The sequence below is a fragment of the Colletotrichum chrysophilum genome (genome assembly GCF_026319265.1).
Source record: "Colletotrichum chrysophilum strain AFK26 chromosome Unknown scaffold_52, whole genome shotgun sequence".
NCBI lineage: Eukaryota > Fungi > Ascomycota > Sordariomycetes > Glomerellales > Glomerellaceae > Colletotrichum > Colletotrichum chrysophilum.
In genome coordinates, this window is record NW_026517339.1 from 99,979 (window position 1) to 116,302 (window position 16,324).

At 55.3% G+C, this 16,324-nt stretch overlaps 4 protein-coding genes across 4 annotated transcripts; 3 read left to right on the forward strand and 1 right to left on the reverse strand.

The window, feature by feature from the left end:
* Window positions 1-1,443: 1,443 nt before the first annotated feature.
* Window positions 1,444-3,655, forward strand: COL26b_006808 (uncharacterized protein; the record flags this gene model as incomplete). The annotated part of the gene is made up of 3 exons (XM_053179619.1): window positions 1,444-3,225; window positions 3,300-3,578; window positions 3,638-3,655. 3 exons carry the CDS (start codon window positions 1,444-1,446, stop codon window positions 3,653-3,655), a joined length of 2,079 nt encoding a protein of 692 aa, XP_053036408.1.
* A 5,326-nt stretch (window positions 3,656-8,981) lies between these two features.
* COL26b_006809 (uncharacterized protein) lies at window positions 8,982-10,922 on the forward strand (the record flags this gene model as incomplete). Its single annotated transcript, XM_053179620.1, has 6 exons — window positions 8,982-9,962; window positions 10,016-10,105; window positions 10,156-10,247; window positions 10,303-10,560; window positions 10,611-10,712; window positions 10,769-10,922. The coding sequence occupies 6 exons, from the start codon at window positions 8,982-8,984 to the stop codon at window positions 10,920-10,922; spliced, it is 1,677 nt and encodes a 558-aa protein (XP_053036409.1).
* A 375-nt stretch (window positions 10,923-11,297) lies between these two features.
* COL26b_006810 (uncharacterized protein) lies at window positions 11,298-12,580 on the reverse strand (the record flags this gene model as incomplete). The annotated part of the gene is made up of 2 exons (XM_053179621.1): window positions 11,298-12,473; window positions 12,518-12,580. 2 exons carry the CDS (start codon window positions 12,578-12,580, stop codon window positions 11,298-11,300), a joined length of 1,239 nt encoding a protein of 412 aa, XP_053036410.1.
* A 491-nt stretch (window positions 12,581-13,071) lies between these two features.
* RPN1 (proteasome regulatory particle base subunit) lies at window positions 13,072-15,932 on the forward strand (the record flags this gene model as incomplete). The annotated part of the gene is made up of 4 exons (XM_053179622.1): window positions 13,072-13,192; window positions 13,245-13,315; window positions 13,375-15,849; window positions 15,906-15,932. 4 exons carry the CDS (start codon window positions 13,072-13,074, stop codon window positions 15,930-15,932), a joined length of 2,694 nt encoding a protein of 897 aa, XP_053036411.1.
* Between the last annotated feature and the right edge of the window lie 392 nt (window positions 15,933-16,324).

Here is a 16,324-nt window from a genome sequence, read left to right on the forward strand (position 1 = left end):
TACGTACCGCACCTTTTCGCAAGTGGCAGTGATGGTGAGTAAGGAAAGTAGAAGCTGGAGAGAGTCCGCTGCGGGAAATTAGCGTACCGCGCGTGGGAAGCAAGCCACCATGGCCATGGAAGTGGTCACTGAACGCCTGGAGTAGGTCTGGAGTCTGGAGTCTGGAGTCTGGAGTCTGGGCTGAATCCCGCGCGCCCTCGTCAGGATAGACGCAACGTTCGGAACGCTGGCGGTGCATTTCCATTCCGAATCAGCCCAGTTCCAGCTTCCAATCTGCCAGACACCCCGTACGCTGCGACTACTTGGCACAATACGGCGTACTCGGTTCCATTGCCAGGTCCCAAGATCCCAAGTCCCGGCCAGACCCTTATCTCACTTTCCAACTGCTCCCGATCTGCAGTCCGTCCCGTCCTCCCAGTCAGTCCCGTCGCATCAATCCAATACGCCCATCCATCCATCCATCCTCGCTGTCTTCTTCGGCCGGCGCACAAACAAGCTCTTTAAACTTTTTCTATTCCTCTTCAGCCTTTCTTCCAAATCTTTTTCTTTCTCATTCCTCTCTTCAACCAAATCCCCATCCAACGGTTGTTGCGTTTCTTTTCTGGCCAAGACACTCGTCTGTGTTCTTCATCTGCTACATCATCGACCACACACCCACCCACCTAAGGTACACAAAGAAAAGGTACAACACCTACCTACCCATCTGGGTAACGGGAACAAGTACACACGTCCCCTTCCTGACCGTACGACACTGAGTTCGCGTAGAGCACTAAAAGCGTAAGTACCTCCTCTTGCTCCTCCTGGTCCTCCCAGCCCAAGCCAAAAGAAAAAGTACCCGCCCGTCCACCGTAAGTTTAGCACTGCTGGTTGCTGTTGCGCTGGCGCTGGACCCGTCATCCACCGCACCTCGACCTGGAACCCACCCGACTGCCTCAGGCGGCGCCGTCCAGTGTCCGAAACTCGGCATCTCTTTTTGGGGGTTGGGGGGGGAAGGCTTCAGTGTGCTGGAGACCACCACACGGGCGATTGTCGAATCACCCCCGCTGATCCCATGTGAACACGATTGCAGTATTCCCTTCCCCGAACGAGGTTTGGGCTTGTTTTCCCCAACTCCCTCCAACAACCGCCACTGCCCGCGGCTACCTAAATTCGACCCTACTCCAAACCGCCCAGAGAGGCCAATTTTCGTCCACGGCTGCCAACTCGGCAATTGTTGCGCTCTGGTGATCCTCTGCCTGGCGCACGTCCGCTGAGGTTTTTGTTGTTGCTGCCTCGCTTCTCTCACCTCTCTGTCCACTACACCTCTCTCAACCACCCCGCCGAACCACTCTCGGTCTACGACGATCCTCCCCACGAGAGGAAAAAAAAACCAAAAAAACCACGTTCCCCTCGGACTTGTCGTCGGTCTTCACGACCTGCCTCACCTGAGTCCGACGGCCCAACATGGCGGAACTCGATACGCTGGACATCGTTGTCCTGGCCGTAATCCTCCTCGGAACGGCGGCCTACTTCACAAAGGGCAAGTATTGGGGTGTCGTCAAGGACCCCTACGCCAACGCCTTCGCCAACGCCAATGGAGCAAAGGCCGGCAAGACGAGAAACATCTTGGAGAAGATGGATGAGTCTGGAAAGAACTGCATCGTCTTCTATGGTTCGCAGACCGGTACCGCCGAGGACTACGCCTCGAGACTCGCAAAGGAGGGCAAGAGCCGCTTCGGGCTCGAGACCATGGTCGCCGACCTCGAGGACTACGACTACGACAACCTCGACTCCATCCCCTCTGACAAGGTCGTCATGTTCGTGCTCGCCACCTACGGCGAGGGCGAGCCTACCGACAACGCTGTTGACTTCTACGAGTTCATCACCGGCGAGGACGTCTCCTTCTCCGAGGGCAACGATCCCGCTCTGAGCAACCTCAACTTCGTCGCTTTCGGTCTCGGCAACAACACCTACGAACACTACAACTCCATGGTCCGCAACGTCACCAAGGCTCTCGAGAAGCTCGGGGCCCACAGAATCGGCGAGGCTGGCGAGGGTGACGACGGCGCTGGCACCATGGAAGAGGACTTCCTCGCCTGGAAGGACCCCATGTGGGCTGCCCTCGCCGAGAAGATGGGTCTGGAGGAGCGCGAGGCTGTTTACGAACCTACCTTCAGCATTATGGAGCGCGAGGGACTCGACGCCTCCTCGCCCGAGGTCTACGTAGGAGAGCCCAACAAGATGCACCTCGAGGGTACCGCGAAGGGTCCCTTCAACGCTCACAACCCTTACATTGCCCCAATCGCCGAGTCCAAGGAGCTGTTCAGCGTCAAGGACCGCAACTGCCTGCACCTGGAAGTCGACATTAGCGGATCCAACCTGTCCTACCAGACTGGTGACCACATCGCCATCTGGCCCACAAACCCCGGTGAGGAGGTTGACAGCTTCCTCGAGCTCGTCGGACTTACGGAGAAGAGACACTCGGTCATCAGCGTCAAGGCTCTCGAGCCCACCGCCAAGGTTCCTTTCCCCACGCCCACCACCTACGATGCCATCATCCGCTACCACCTCGAGATCTGCGCCCCTGTTTCCCGTCAGTTCGTGTCTACGCTCGCTGCCTTTGCTCCCTCCGAGGAGATCAAGGCCGAGATGATCAAGCTCGGAGGCGACAAGGACTACTTCCACGAAAAGACCGGCACCCACTTCTACAGCATTACCCGATTCCTCGACTCCGTCAGCGGCGGCCAGAAGTGGACCAACATCCCCTTCTCCGCCTGGATTGAAGGCCTCACCAAGCTCCAGCCCCGCTACTACTCCATCTCCTCGTCTTCTCTGGTCCAGCCCAAGAAAATCTCCATCACCGCCGTTGTCGAGAACCAGATGGTCCCTGGCCGCGAGACCCCCTTCCGCGGTGTCGCCACCAACTACCTCCTGGCTCTCAAGCAGAAGCAGAACAACGACCCCGAGCCCACCGCCTTCGGCCTCACCTACGAGATCACCGGTCCCCGCAACAAGTACGACGGCATCCACGTCCCCGTCCACGTTCGTCACTCCAACTTCAAGCTGCCCTCGGATCCCTCCAAGCCCATCGTCTGCATCGGTCCCGGAACTGGTGTTGCCCCCTTCCGCGGCTTCATCCAGGAGCGCGCCAAGCTCGCTCAGGACGGCGCCGACGTTGGCAAGACCATTCTCTTCTTTGGATGCAGGAAACAGTCCGAGGACTTTATGTACAAGGAGGAGTGGGAGGTAAGACACCCCGCACACAAGACAGGCCCCATTCCTGATGCAAGGGACGACCAAGCTGACACACTTTCCCACAGCAATACAAGCAGGCTCTCGGCGACAAGTTCGAGCTCGTTACCGCTTTCTCCCGCGAGGGTCCCAAGAAGGTCTACGTCCAGCACCGCCTCAAGGAGCGCGCCGAGGAGATCAACCAGCTGCTCGAGAAGAAGGCCTACTTCTACGTGTGCGGTGACGCCGCCAACATGGCCCGCGAGGTTAACACCGTCCTTGGCCAGATCCTCTCGGAGCAGCGCGGCATTTCCGAGGCTAAGGCGGAGGAGATTGTCAAGAACATGAGGGCAGCCAACCAGTACCAGGTACGTTCATGCCCCACACACACCCCAGTGACGAAAGCTCTTCTAACGTTTTGCAACAGGAGGATGTCTGGTCATAGATTCGGTCGCACACAGTACGCGGAGGGGTATTGCGTTAGAAGAAAAGAAGATGTTTGCTTGCGTATGACTGGACGGCATAGGTCCTCTATTAGGATATATGGTGGTTGGTTCTGGTATGGGATGTGTGCGCACGTCTTCTAAGCATAGGGCGGCGTATGTTATTGCATGTTGGAACAGGGAAATGACGGGAGTAATTTTTTTTTCTCGGGATAAAGGGCTCTGCTCCCAGTCCTTTTTGTGTGTTGTCTGTCCCTCGTATCCTTCGGGATCGAAAGCGAGAAGAGAGCGGGTGCGGCTAATTGGTTCAATTTGGCATATAACCTTTTTTATTTCCTGAACTCTTTCCCGTTGGCCTCCCCCCGCTGCTGTTGCTCATCTTCACATGTAGGTACACCTTTTTTTCTTTTCTCGTGGGCTGTGGAGCTTGTACCGAGAGATGACTTCGTTCAGAGTCTAGACATTCATGAGTATACACATTTCCACTGGGATGAGGCAACTTTGCATGTGACGTGTGAACTACTTCAGAACACGAAAAGAGAGACCATTTTCCTATTCTGGTATCCGCGGGCGGATAAGCTGGTTTGGTGAAGGGTGGGGGCAGTGGGTGCTTGCAGCTGCTCTTCTTTTTTTACGACGTTCAGACCTTGATTCTTGAGCAGGTCAGGCAGGTCAGGTTGGGAAAACCATGAAATAGCTCCCAACCATGAGAATATGATTCTTTGCTATATCAGAGTACGTCTCACTACGCCATTGGGACGGGAGTGCGTCAGGATTGACAAACATGCTTGTTCGAGTCGTCTCCTCCGCCTTGGGTTGCTTCTGGTTCGCATGATGCAGGAATTTCTGGCAAACATTGCTCATCTCTTGATTTCTTGGTGTTTGGTCAGATATCAGTCGAGATGGAGGCTCCACAATGCAGCACATACAGTTGACGCGATGGGATTCCTGTCGTTAACCGGTGTGAGGAGCGGGTTGAACGACCGGAGAGTGAGTGACTGGGACGAAATAAGCCAGACCCGGGCGCGGGACGGGACGGGGATCCGATCGCCCCCGCAACCTTAGCAGGGCCTCGATGCCAAGAGATGGGTGACGGGGGGATTGTCCATTGCCGGGTCTCGATCCCGGTCTTGCTGGGAAGCAAACAACCTTGAGTCTGCCTCCTCCCCGATGTAAACATCGCACATAAGCGAGGCGGCCCCTTCATGAAGCCTGCCCAACCGGGCCTGAAGGGATCAAGAAAGACCCCCAGCATAGCAGGCTGCCGACAATGTGAGATCGCACCTCGATCCGATCAGATGCGTCGCCAGGGGCCCCGGAGCAACAACAATCAAGACACGGGGGGGCAAGAAGGAAAGCCGAAGGAGCATTACCCCAACTTGGGCCTGGTTGTGATCGGAGACGGGCTTCCCTGCCGTCCCGTACGAGATGCCGCCCACTATCTCGCAGCAATTCCGTGCGACACTGTTCTGGTGTCTCTGGCAATGGTAGAGGCCCGGGACTGCCGGCTCCTATCTTGGCGGTGGAGCTTCGAGGAAATGCCCAAGACATGGCGACTCGGGCGTCGCTGCAAGACGGCCGAGGCAGCATATTGTTCCATCACCCCCCTCATGCGGCCGACCAGTCCAACCAAAATGGGCATCATCATTGTCCAATGAGCCCACACGTCTTGGCCCCTTGAGATAGAGGCAGCGACAGTGTCATCTTCTCTGGCAGCTGTTGTGATATGTCTGGACGACTTATTTGGCAGAAAGGCAAGGGGTACGAATGCCTGACATAATGCACCAATACCAAAACGACAACCTGCAGTAAACTGCATCACACAGGCCGACGATTGCCTTGACCACTGATTGCCGCTGCGAGATCGATCTCCGCCCCAGCCATTCTGCAATCTTTGCCTCTGACAGCCCGGATATTCCTTACCACCACTTTGGACAAGTTCAGGGCTACCCACCTGTCATCTTGTCTGTCTCTTTGCAGAAGGGTGGCTGCCCAACTATCCGGCCAACGACGCCGCTGAAGGTGACAGGTCTTTCGATAGTCAGTCCACACTGTCGCCTGAGCCAGAGTAGATAGTTGAAAGACTTCTCTCAGTCTTGTGCCTAGCTTGGCCTGGACCGCAGGTTAGCGGGATGGGGAAAGGTGCCCTGGGGCAGCGGGAAGTGTGTAGATCGTGCTTTAACGTCGTTCTCGTCGAAATTCAGCCTCAAAAACTTTCTTGTGACTTCACGAAAAGCTTGCCTAGCATCAGGTAGACGACGAGCAGCCGACAAAAGAAAACCGAGCAGGGTTCAATGAGAATTCTATAGCTGGGTTCGTCTCATGGAGTGCGTGAAAAAATGAGCGGCACGGCTTCCTCCATCCCACCCCACGTCGTTTCTTTTTCCTGGCGCCGGCTTAAGCAGGGAAGACGCATGTTTAGTCTTCAGGTCTCAGCCAAACACAGGGATTTCGCTGGGATGGAGGGCTCGTCTGCTCTCTTCGGTTCGGTTGGTTTGGATTCGAAATTGGAATAGCCGTACGGCAAGACTCGTGGCTCGACTGGGTTGTGCTCCGCAGAGTTATTCTGGAACCGAGTCGAGGTTCCGACGCACAACTACTATGATCTGCTCAATGTCACTACCCCCTCAAAGACCGGGGATTATTGCAAACCTGTTCTCTCGAGATGCAGCATGACCGGAGAAGGCCATCTTGCAGGATTCGTCTAGCCATGTGCCTCCAGAAAGGTCTCAGGTACCCGCTTCGCCACGTCCGACAGCTCTGGCCTTCCTTCAAAACCAGTGCGCCAGATCACGCCAGCCCCAGACTATCGTGAAGTGCAAGCCGCATGCCTCCTATTCCCAAGGTGGCTAGGGCCTGTTTCGTCTCCGAGTGAAAGGTTCTCAACAAAAAATAAGAAAGCGCGGATTCGGCCAATCTGGACGAACCACCTTCCACCCATCTTCCGCACTGCAGATTGCCTCTACCTGGCACTCAACGTCTCGTTTGGCAAGTCGGTTCGGCTTCGGCTGCCTCGATGCAATGATGTGCACCCTTGATCCTGGTGTTCGAGACTGCCAGATGTCAGGTGGCCAGTCGTCTTCCAGCAGCCGTGTGGGCGTGGTGGGTAGAGAGGTGCTTTGCCTGCGAATGTAGATGCAGTGTAGTGTGCGCAGTGATCTCTGCCAGCCATTGGCTTGCATCTGAACACTGATGTCGATGGGGATCAACTGCAGGTCGCAGACTTCAGGCTGTCCCTTTGCAGGAGAGACACCACAGGCAGCCCGAATTTCCTGAATCTCTGTGATCCGACAGCCACCTCTCTCTCTGCTTCTTGACGCTAACCCTGTCTCAGAGCCAGTGATCAGAAAAGCAACGAGGCGGGTGGACCATCACTCTATGACAACCACGCTTGGCTGCAGGGCAAGGGCTCCGGTCCGCAAAGCAGCGTGACTTGGATGCGTAGCATCCCATATAGAAGGGCAGATATCCCTCCTGCCCGCCCAGGTGTCCTCTATTTGTTCGGAAGATGGCACCCAGATAAACTTTTCTTCGCTTGCTTGACAAATCGTTCGTGGTCGAGCGGCTATCGGTATTCTTAGGACAAACGGACGGTGCATGGCGGTTGCTTTTTGATATCGGGATTTCCTTGTCGGTTTGGGTACTTGCAGCCTCGTCTTTGGGGATATTTCTTGGATATCGGACCGACGCAGACCACCAGTTGCGGACACGCGTGTCGCCAACAGCATCACCGTGGCACTCGGACGACTTAAAGAAGACACTCGGCCGAGATCATAGGCCAAGGTTGGTTGCCTCTGACTTATGATTCCGGGGAGAAACTGACGGCGTCTGCAGACATCAACATTATTAGAAACTGGTCGACATCTTCTGTCATCAATTGACAAGACACTGGGGAGAGAGTTCAACTACCTTCACTGCTGCGAGCATTTTGGTCTCATCGAAGAAGTCGCCGTGTTTCTCCTCAGGACGACAGTAAGCCAACCGGGACAGCACCCATTCATTTCTCCTAACTCTCTGGTTGCACACCAGTAGGAGCATCGGCACCAAGACGTCATTCAAGAACGTGGCAGTCGAACTCCAGGCCCTGCTGGCTGTAGCCACCAAGGAGACAAGTCGAGATTTCCGGAGTCGCTCCTTTCTTTCTCCTGTCCTCGGTATTGTCAGCAAACATCTCGTCGAGAAGGAATCAGCTAGTCTGGTCCTATCGAGCCATCCTTATCACTGTCGCTTGCTTGTGTGAAAGTGGGAAGTCAGGAAGGATCTGAATACATTTCCCCGAGGAAAGGAGGGCAGCCGGTGACATACTTGAAGGCAGGTAAGTCCATGCTCCTCAGGGGGTCCCGCCAACTTGGGAAAGCATCAGACCCGCGGGGACATTGCTGATGGGAAGGTGGCAGGCAGGAACAGCATCTGTGAAGGAAGTCAGGCCCCGCAAGGAGCTCCCGCCCGGCCATCTGGGAAAGAATCACCTTCCGGTGTCTTCGCTGACATCGTCACCCCCTTCTGTGTCCTCCTCCCAACAACATCATCTCCTTCCCAACCAAGCATCAAAATACGTTAGATTGCCTTCCAGAAAGACCATTCTGGCAGCTTCCTCCTCTTCAAAGGGGCATTGACTGGAAAGGAAGCAAGTATCCTTAGGTATGGAGTCCAGCATCCGTCGCCCCTTTATTATCTCCTCCTCTCCCCTCATCCCCCTCCTCCATCTCTTCTCCCGACCACAGCATCACCACCACTCTTGTTCCAACCATTCACCCACAGTCTCTTTGACTCAGTTGCTCCCGATAGCTTGTTCCATCTTTTTTACTGATCACTCGCTTCTCCACAGAGTCTTTGGTAACAACATTTGCCATTGTCGGCGTCGATCGAGCTCGTCCTGGTTCCAAGGCCTTGATTCATCTCCAGACAACAAAGGTGAGTGGCGATGACATCCGACGTTGGCCCCCTTTACACTTCAAGGGCTTTCCCCCGTGTCCTGGACCTCATCTGCATCCATGTCTGTGTCAAGTTCCTCCAATGCCAGGTCCAGGAAAACGGGCGTCCATTTCCTGTCATCATGCCCCAGATTGGAGCCACACTGGTCCTCACCTTCGTTGACTTCCGCTGGTCAATGCATCGTTAATATTGACTGAGTTCCCCCTCCAGGTTCCCCCAATTAACCACTCTCCCCGCTTCTTGGAAGCATCTGGCATCGTTCGAAGTAAGTTGCTCTCGGAACACCTCCCTGTCACACCACCATTCACGGGCATCGTCTCCTCACAATCATAGAGTCGCTGACAGCAGCCTTTCCAGACCTCGGACATGACTATGTCTTATCAGACTCACGCCATGGACTCCAAGCACTCCGTTGCCTTCGCCGGAGCCGGCAACCACGTCCCTCAGTATCCTGAGAACCAGCTTCCCGGCATGGTGTCCAACGTCGACTCCTTGACCGGTGCCATGAGCTCGTTCCAGGGAATGTCTCTGGGCCATAGCATGGGTCACAATGGCACCGGCATGGGCCAGATGAGCGCCCATACGTACATGGTTCCTCAGGATTACATCCTCGCTCCCCATCTGCCCGGTGCCGCTATGGGCATGGACCAGCTCTCTCAAGGTCCCTATGGCCCCGCCGCCGGCGGCTATCTGGCTGCCCCTGGACAGTTCAATCCTTACGTCCCCTATGGCATGATGCCGTTCACACCTGGTCGTGCAGTCAGCGGCAACGCGGTCCTCCAGGATCGTACGAACCGCAACCACAATGACGTTCCTGGTCTTGAGAACCGCCGTCACAGCGGTGGTTCTTACAGCACCACAGAGTCAGCTCCTACCACTCCATTCTACAACGGTGCCAAGAATGACAAGGGCCCTCGCGTCGCTGCTCTCGATCGTTCTACTTACACCACTCCATCTCCCCAACAGATCGTTGGTCCCAACATGTTCGTTGAACCTGCTGCCAAGCACGGCGTCATCAGCATTCCGGTTGACCGCAACCTGGAGGAGATGCTCAAGCAAGAGCCTCCTATCCCCAAGGCTGTCCCCGCCGTCTTCACTCCTGCTGCTCAGATGAAGACTCTGGACCAGAGCCTGGAGAACCGCATCCCCGGCAACCGCAATGTCTACATTCGTGGTCTTCACCCCACCACTGATGACGAGCTCCTGTACCGCTTCGCATCTCGTTTCGGTGAGGTCGAGACTTCCAAGGCCATCATCGATACCGCCACTGGTGCTTGCAAGGGCTTTGGCTTCGCCAAGTTCTTTGACGTTCGCGACTCGGAGATGTGCATTCGGGGCTTCCATCGTCTGGGATACGAGGTCGGCTTCGCTCGTGTAAGTCATTCGTCACTCCTCCATGCAAGGGAATCGTCTGACATTTCTTCTAGGAGTCTTTCAACTCTCGTCTCAAGGCGGAGGGCGACGAGGGATCTACCAACTTGTACATCTCGAACCTCCCCAAGAGTCTCACCGAGAACGTGAGTGCCATCATTCACATAGACAAGATTGACTTGGCTGACTTTCCCAGGACCTCGGCGACATTTTCAGAGGTTACCATATCATGTCCTCCAAAATCCTTCGTGACAGCATGGGCAACAGCCGTGGCGTTGGCTTCGCTCGGTAAGCTTGCTCTCGTCTCTGATGCTTTGGGATCTGGCACTGACAACATCACCAGCTTCGAGTCTAGAGACGTCTGCGACGCTGTCATCAAGCAGTTCAACGGCATCCCCATCGGCGAAGAGGGAATGGTCATGAACATCCGCTATGCCGATACTCCTGGTCAGAAGGAGTTGAAGCGTGTCACTGCCGAACGTCGCCAGTTCCGAACCAACGAGTACAACATTGGTGCCTATGGCACTCCCCTTGTTGGCATCCAGCCCAACATGTACAACCAGCCAGCTTGGAAGCGTGCCTTGCATGCAACCGCCCACACGTGAGTGTTCCTTCGGTCTGTCTCAGAAGGCAAACACTGACCTTGCACAGCGCATATGCGCCTCGCTCTTTGACTGGCGGTTTGGATCGCATGAGCAAGGGCGTCAAGTCTGAGGGCTACCAGGCGGGCAACACTGTTCAGGGAAAACCCCAGTACTGTGACCACCCTCGCCATTGGAGCGTTCTTCTTGACTAACTTGCTTCTGCAGATCGGCCGTTGAGGTCTCCGTCGAGGCCAGCAATGCCGACGATAGCGACGAGGGCGTGACAATCCATGCTGACGCGACCACACCGGTCATTGTCAGCACCCAGTCTTCGCCCGTTGTGAAGAAGGAGAGAAAGGAGCAAAAGGAGCAGAAGTGAGAGAATTGTCAGGAGCATTTGCATTTTCGGGGTACATCATTCACGTTTTGCCGCACAGTCTTCGGGTATTCTGGGCGCCGCAACAAATGGCAGTATCGGTTTTTGATCAGGGAACATGTTATGCTCTGAGGTAGCTGATACTCTTGCCGCATTCAGCCCGGTTGGGCCAGCTCTAATTCTTCTTGTACTTTAGCTTTTTTTCGGGGCAATTCAATTGGGACGGAGCTTTGTCCTTTGCCGTACTTATTTGTCCAATGTTTTGTTGTGACGTGCTATCCAACACCGAATCGAATTTCAACCATGTGATGCTTGACGGCGACACGAAGAGGGATGGATGAATTTCAATTGGGTCTATTTTAAAGTGATGTGTCATGTCTACGTTACCGTCAACTTCGAAAACTTTTGGGTATCTATTTGTTCCTGTCCCTCGCCGGCCTTGTCTTCATGGCCACCGACAATAGGCTCTTCGTCCTCCGCCTCGTCGTCGTCGTCCTCCTCCTCATCATCATCGTCCTCCTCCTCATCATCGTACTCCTCTCCAGCCTCGCCGTCCAGGTCATTGTCTTTGGATGAGGCCTGCTCTTGAATGGCCTTCTCCAGATCCTTGGCCATCTTCTTGGTGAAGCCAGATGCCTCGACGGTTGCGTCGAGGCGGGTCGCACCGTCCTTTCCAACCGTCTTCTTCGCATCCTTATAAAAGGGGCCCGGGGTGGTGGGTGTGAAGTGGAATCTCTTTTGGAAGAATCGCTTGATGCAGTTGACATCTCGGTCAAAGTACATTTCAGCGTTAGTGTGCTCCATTGAAACCATTTGTGGAAAGTCGATGACAATGGGAACTAGCTTGATGGATCCCTCCTCGCCTTCCTCTGTCTTCGTGGTGGTCGTCTCTTCCTTGATCAGGATGTTGAATTCATTAAAATCACCGTGGATCAGTCCATGTTTGGCCAAACGCAGGATCAGATCGATCAGCTCGGCGTACAATGGAGCCGGGTCCGGAACTGCAGATATCTGGCGAAGGGGGAAGGAGTCGATGAAGGACATGACGATGGTGTGTCGGTTCTGGGCAATGGGGTCGGGTACGGGGAAGCCTTCTGCCTTGAGCGCCTTCATGAACGCAAACTCCTTCATGGCAGCTAAGCGCGAGAGGTACATCCATGATCCCGACTGGTTCTTCTTGAGATAGTCTCGGTTGGACTTGACGGTACGGAAAGAAATACGACCCAATCTGTGGATCTTGAGGATGAGCTGCTTGCCCTTGTCGTCGGCAACCATCATGATGTCACTCTCCTTTCCAACACCGACTCTGCTTCCCACGCTGTAGACCTCCTTTCGCGTCGAGTAGGTGTGCATGGCAAGGTAGTCGAGACCTCCATAGGACAATCGGTAACCGTCATACTTGGCCTCCTTGACGCGGGCAATGAGGCCGACCTTGGCGAGGTTGGAGATGGACTTGTGCACGCCATTTGCGCCACCACGGAGTCGCGACAGCTTCTCGATCAACACGGTCGGAACCAGCTCGTGGTTTTTGCTGCCTTGCTCAACCTGGGGCATCTGTAAGTGGGCTGCGAGGGGTCATGGAGGGGTAGAATCCGTACAGCTCCGAGGACTTTCCAGTCCTCAGACGCCAGATGGCGCAGCGCCTTGGTATCCAAATGCATCTTTCAGAGTCTGCGATTGTCCGAGTCGGGTTTGACGGGGTTTCTCTGCCTAGAAATAGACGCTTGCACGGGGAAGCGAGATATCACACCTCGTTTCGCGGCCCAAGTCAAACGAAAAGTTCGATATTTTGCCCACCATCAAGGTGGGATGGCTTATCGATAAGACCCGGCCCCGGGATACTTGCGACGGAACCGGCAGGACGATTGATGACAAGTCCGGGTCACGTGCCTCGAAGGTCTGTGCACAGCAAGCAGGCTGCAAGGCTGCTCGCGTAACCAGGGACGGGAGCTCCAATGTTGCTTAGCTTTACAACAAAGCTCTCCCACCTTCCATCCCTCTCGATTTCAACCACTCACGACCTCAACCTCTCCCGACAGCAATCATCGACCGGTGTATTATTTCCTATCGATACTTCCATCTCCGCGCCCATTCTTGACAAAAATCCCGAGGACGCATCCCGCCCGCCCAGAGTCCACAACACTACGTCAAGATGGCGCAGGACAGCGAGAAGCCCACCGCCGCCGACAAGGGCAAGGGCAAGGCCGTGGAGGACGGCAAGAAGGACAAGACCCAGGTCAACGGCAAGAAGGAGGATGAGAAAATCATTGATTGTGAGAGCATCTCAGGACGAGCTGGAAGGTGCAGGTGGCTAACCGTTTGCAGCCGCGGAGGAGCTCAGCGAGGAGGACCAACAGCTCAAGAACGAGCTGGACATGCTCGTCGAGCGTCTGACGGTGCGTGCAGTCTCGCCAAGGAGGGTTTTATCGGATTGTATGCTGACAATTGAAACCAGGAATCCGACTCCTCCCTCTACAAGCCGGCCTTGGAGGCCATGAAGAACTTCATCAAGACGTCGACCTCGTCAATGACGGCCGTGCCGAAGCCCCTCAAGTTCCTCAGACCACACTACGAGACGATGACAAAACTGTACGAGGACTGGCCAGAGGGCGACAACAAGGTCTCACTCGCGGATGTCCTGTCAGTGATTGGCATGACGTATTCAGACGAAGACCGACAAGATACCCTCAAGTACCGCCTGCTGGCACCTTCATCCGATATTGGCTCCTGGGGTCACGAATACACCAGGCATCTGGCCCTCGAAATTGGTGAGGTCTACGGAAAGAGGATAAACGCCGACGAGCCCACGAAGGACCTGGTCGATCTCGCCCTGATCCTCATTCCTCTGTTCCTCCAGAGCAACGCCGAGGCCGATGCCGTAGACCTGATGAGCGAACTCGAGATCATGGACCAGATCCCCAACTACCTCGACAAGGACACCTACGGACGCGTGTGCCTGTACATGGTCAGCATGGTCAACCTCCTCACCTACCCCGACAACGAGCTCTTCCTCAGGACCGCCCACGACATCTACCTCAAGTACAAGGAGTACACTCTGGCAATGACCCTGGCTATCCGTCTGAACGATATCGACCTGATCAAGGATGATTTCGAGAAGGCCGGCGACCCCGCCCTCAAGAAGCAGCTTGCATTCTTGATCGCGCGCCAACGGATCGTGCTGGACTTGCCCACCGATGAGGGCGACAATGCGATCGTCGAGTGCTTGTCCAACCTCAAGCTCTCTGACCACTTCAAGTCTCTGGGCAAGGAGCTCAACATCCTTGACCCCAAGACGACCGAGGACATCTATAAGAGCCATCTCGAGAGCAGCCGTGTTGCTGGAATGACCAACCTGGATTCCGCCAGGCACAACTTGGCCGCTGCCTTTGTGAACGCCTTTGTTAATGCCGGCTTTGGCAACGACAAGATGATGCTGGTGGAGCAGGATAAGGAAAGTTGGGTCTGGAAGACGAAGGGTGACGGCATGATGTCGACGGTGGCTTCCTTGGGTACTTTGCTTCTGTGGGATGTCGAGGCCGGCTTGGACAAGATCGACAAGTACACGTATGCTGCAGAGCCCGAGATCCTGGCTGGTTCCATGCTTGCTATTGGTATCATGAACTCCGGAGCCCGCGTTGACTCTGAGCCCGCATTGGCTCTGCTGGGTGACGAGGACAAGCTGCACCACAAGAACCCCCTCGTCCGGACGGCCTCCATCATGGGCTTGGGTCTCTCCTACGCGGGTTCCAACAACGAGATGCTGCTGGAGCTCTTGCTGCCCATCATCACCGACTCTTCCCAAGAGATGCAGATCTCCGCCATGGCTGCGTTGTCCTGCGGTCTCATTTTCACGGGCTCCTCTAACCCCGAAGTCAGCGAGGCGATCGTCACCACGCTGCTAGACGACGAGCGCAAGAACCAGCTCACCGACAAGTGGACCCGATTCCTTGCCCTTGGTCTTGGTCTGCTCTTCTTCGGCCGTCAAGAGGAGGTGGATGTCATTCTTGAGACACTTAAGGCTGTTGATCACCCCATGGCTAAGCCCACAGCCGTTCTGGCGGAGATTTGCGCCTGGGCAGGCACTGGTGCCGTCCTGAAGATTCAGGAGCTCCTGCACATCTGCAACGAGCACATTGAGGACTCTGACGAGAAGAAGGGCGACGAGCTCCTCCAGTCGTATGCCGTCCTCGGTATTGCCCTCGTTGCGATGGGCGAGGATGTCGGCCAGGAGATGGTTCTGCGTCAGTTCGGTCACCTCATGCACTACGGCGAGCCCAATATCAGGAGGGCAGTTCCCCTGGCCATGGGTCTCATTAGCCCCAGCAACCCCCAGATGAAGGTCTACGACACGCTCTCAAGATACAGTCACGACAACGACAACGATGTTGCCATCAACGCCATCTTCGCCATGGGTCTGTTGGGTGCTGGCACCAATAACGCCAGATTGGCTCAGCTGCTCCGCCAGCTGGCCAGCTTCTACCACCGCGACCAGGAGTCTCTCTTCATGGTGCGCATCGCGCAGGGTCTTCTGCACATGGGCAAGGGAACCATGTCTGTCAACCCCTTCCACACGGACCGCAACGTCCTCTCCCGTGTTGCCGCGTCCGGTCTGCTCTCAGTGCTGGTTGCCATGATCGACGCGAAGCAGTTTATCACATCCAACTCGCACTACCTGCTTTACTTCCTGGTCACAGCGATGCATCCCCGTTTCCTGGTGACGCTGGACGAGGACCTCAAGCCCCTCAAGGTCAATGTCCGCGTTGGTCAGGCGGTGGATGTTGTCGGCCAGGCCGGTCGCCCCAAGACGATCACGGGCTGGCAAACGCAGAGCACGCCGGTCGTCCTGGCGTACGGAGAGCGTGCCGAGCTTGAGGACGAGCAGTACATCAGCTTGAACAGCACACTAGAGGGACTGGTCATTCTGAAGAAGGTGAGCTAATTTAATTTCCGTGGATGTGTTCGAGGATTGATGCTAACGAATGACAGAACCCCGACTGGGAGGCGGACAAATAGAGCGTTATGACTGATTTGGGGTCTTGGGATCGTTAGTTCAGGCTCGGGGCTGGGACACGATACACTGTATAGTAATTCTACATCTGCGAGTGGCATGCGGAACAGCATCAGACAGATGGGATCCCACGAATAGACGGATCGATATTGCAATGACAAGGCGTTGTTTTACCCTTTCTAAAGGAAGTTCTTTCATTGTCAGGCCGTGAACTGAGGTCTGGTGGTTGGAGGGTTCAGAGGCTACTCTCGAGCGCAGCGAGTTGCCATGATGACTATGGTGATGTCGTGCACGATATGCTGCCCACTGCTTAAGTTTTGACAAAGTTGGCACAGAAGCAGGCGAACTAGCCAGCCCAGAATGCTCAGGTCACGCCGAAAATTACCCATGGGATCAC